The sequence below is a fragment of the Dama dama genome, chromosome 21, assembly GCF_033118175.1.
Source record: "Dama dama isolate Ldn47 chromosome 21, ASM3311817v1, whole genome shotgun sequence".
NCBI classification, from domain to species: domain Eukaryota; kingdom Metazoa; phylum Chordata; class Mammalia; order Artiodactyla; family Cervidae; genus Dama; species Dama dama.
Window position 1 is genome coordinate 17582784 of NC_083701.1, and position 1482 is coordinate 17584265.

Here is a 1482-nt window from a genome sequence, read left to right on the forward strand (position 1 = left end):
CCCATGGGCACGGGCTGCCAGCTGCCAGCCCCTCTGAGTGAGCACCCAGGGAACACAGACCGGGGGGGTGGGCAGACAGGCCATCGCAAACTTGTCAGCAGCTACTGCGGCCCCAACCGCCCCCTGCCTCGCAATTTACCAGACAAATGGAAGCTCCTCTTAACCCACCTCCCAGGTACCCCCCAACAAGGGTTCTGAATTCTAAAAACAGCCAAAACATTTGAATGGTTACATATGAAATGCTGTCCTGCATCTTTCTGCCTCAAAGATAGCAGCTGCCCCTCCCCCAGCCCCCCACCCACCATCCCCCCAAATGATTTCCGTGCCAAGATGAAGAGGAGGTCCCAGGCCGTGGGGGGCTCCTCGCCACGAGGGGCTGCTGCAGCGGCACCGGGGCACAGGGCGGTGAGACGCAGCGGAGGTCCTGGCAGCACGGCCCAGTTCCCTGGTCTCTCCTCCCACAGGCCGTACTACTCGTTCAGGGAGAGCGACTGCATTCGTTTTCCTGACACGGTCGCATCATCTTTTGCTTTCCTCTCTTCTTCTTTCTTCCTGGCAGCCTCTTCCCGCTGTTTTCGGATGATCGCCAGCCGGGCAAGGTCGGCCTTGGCTTGCTCTGTCTTCCCCGCTAAATGCATCTCCATGTAACGCTCTTTGGCTTTCTGCTTCTCGATTTCTTCTCTTTCTCTTCGGGACAGCTCCTTGGGCCCACCCAGGTCCAGCTGCGTGGCCTTTTTGGTTGTCTGTGCCAGCCGGTTGGGGTTCTCAATGTCGATGAGCCCTTCCACGCCTTTGCGCTTTTGCTGGTAATCATCTTCTTCATCCTCGCTCTCATCAGAATCTAGAGATTTCTTCTCTTTTTTCGGGTCACCTGCAGCCCCATCTCCACCTTCTTCTCCTTGTTCCTCTTCTTCCCTGGCCTTCTGCTTTTCGGCCTGGAGCTGGGCGTCGATCTCCTCCGGGCTCGTGTACTGCCAGGCCCGGCCTTTGTGGCCCCCCTTTCTGCCTCCTTTAGGCATCGCGGCTCCGGCGGCTGCGGTGGCGGCGCCTCGAGCTGACACCGGAACCGGAAATTTCTCGGGCTCGACTTCTTCCGCCCAGCCAGTTTCCCCCTCAGGAGGATTTAATTTTTCCTAAATTGAAGTACAGTTGATATACACTATTATGTTAGTTTCAGGTGTACAACACAGGGATTCAACATTTAAGAACATTATGGAATGATCACCACAGTAAGTCTAGCAAACATTTGTCACTCTTCGAAGTTATTTACATTATTATTGACAGTATTCGTTATTCTGTTTATTACATCCCTGTGACATTTATTTTACAACTGGAAGTTCATACCTCTTAATCCTCTTTACCTGTTTCATTCAACCCCACCCCACTTCCCTGTGGCAGCCACCAGTTTGTTCTCTGTGTCTGTGCATCTGTTTTTGTTTTATTTTGCTTTGTTCATTTGTTGTTGTTGGTTTTAGATTCCAC

General features: G+C 53.0%; 1 protein-coding gene across 1 annotated transcript; it reads right to left on the bottom strand.

The window, feature by feature from the left end:
- Positions 1–311: 311 nt before the first annotated feature.
- Positions 312–1074, bottom strand: LOC133042274 (28 kDa heat- and acid-stable phosphoprotein-like). The gene has a single exon (XM_061122800.1). It carries the CDS (start codon positions 1017–1019, stop codon positions 471–473), a length of 549 nt encoding a protein of 182 aa, XP_060978783.1. The 5' UTR covers positions 1020–1074; the 3' UTR covers positions 312–470.
- Between the last annotated feature and the right edge of the window lie 408 nt (positions 1075–1482).

What these genes read in the sequence shown, in the direction of transcription:
- LOC133042274 (XM_061122800.1), bottom strand. Translation starts at nt 1,019, where the DNA reads ATGCCTAAAGGAGGCAGAAAGGGGGGCCACAAAGGCCGGGCCTGGCAG.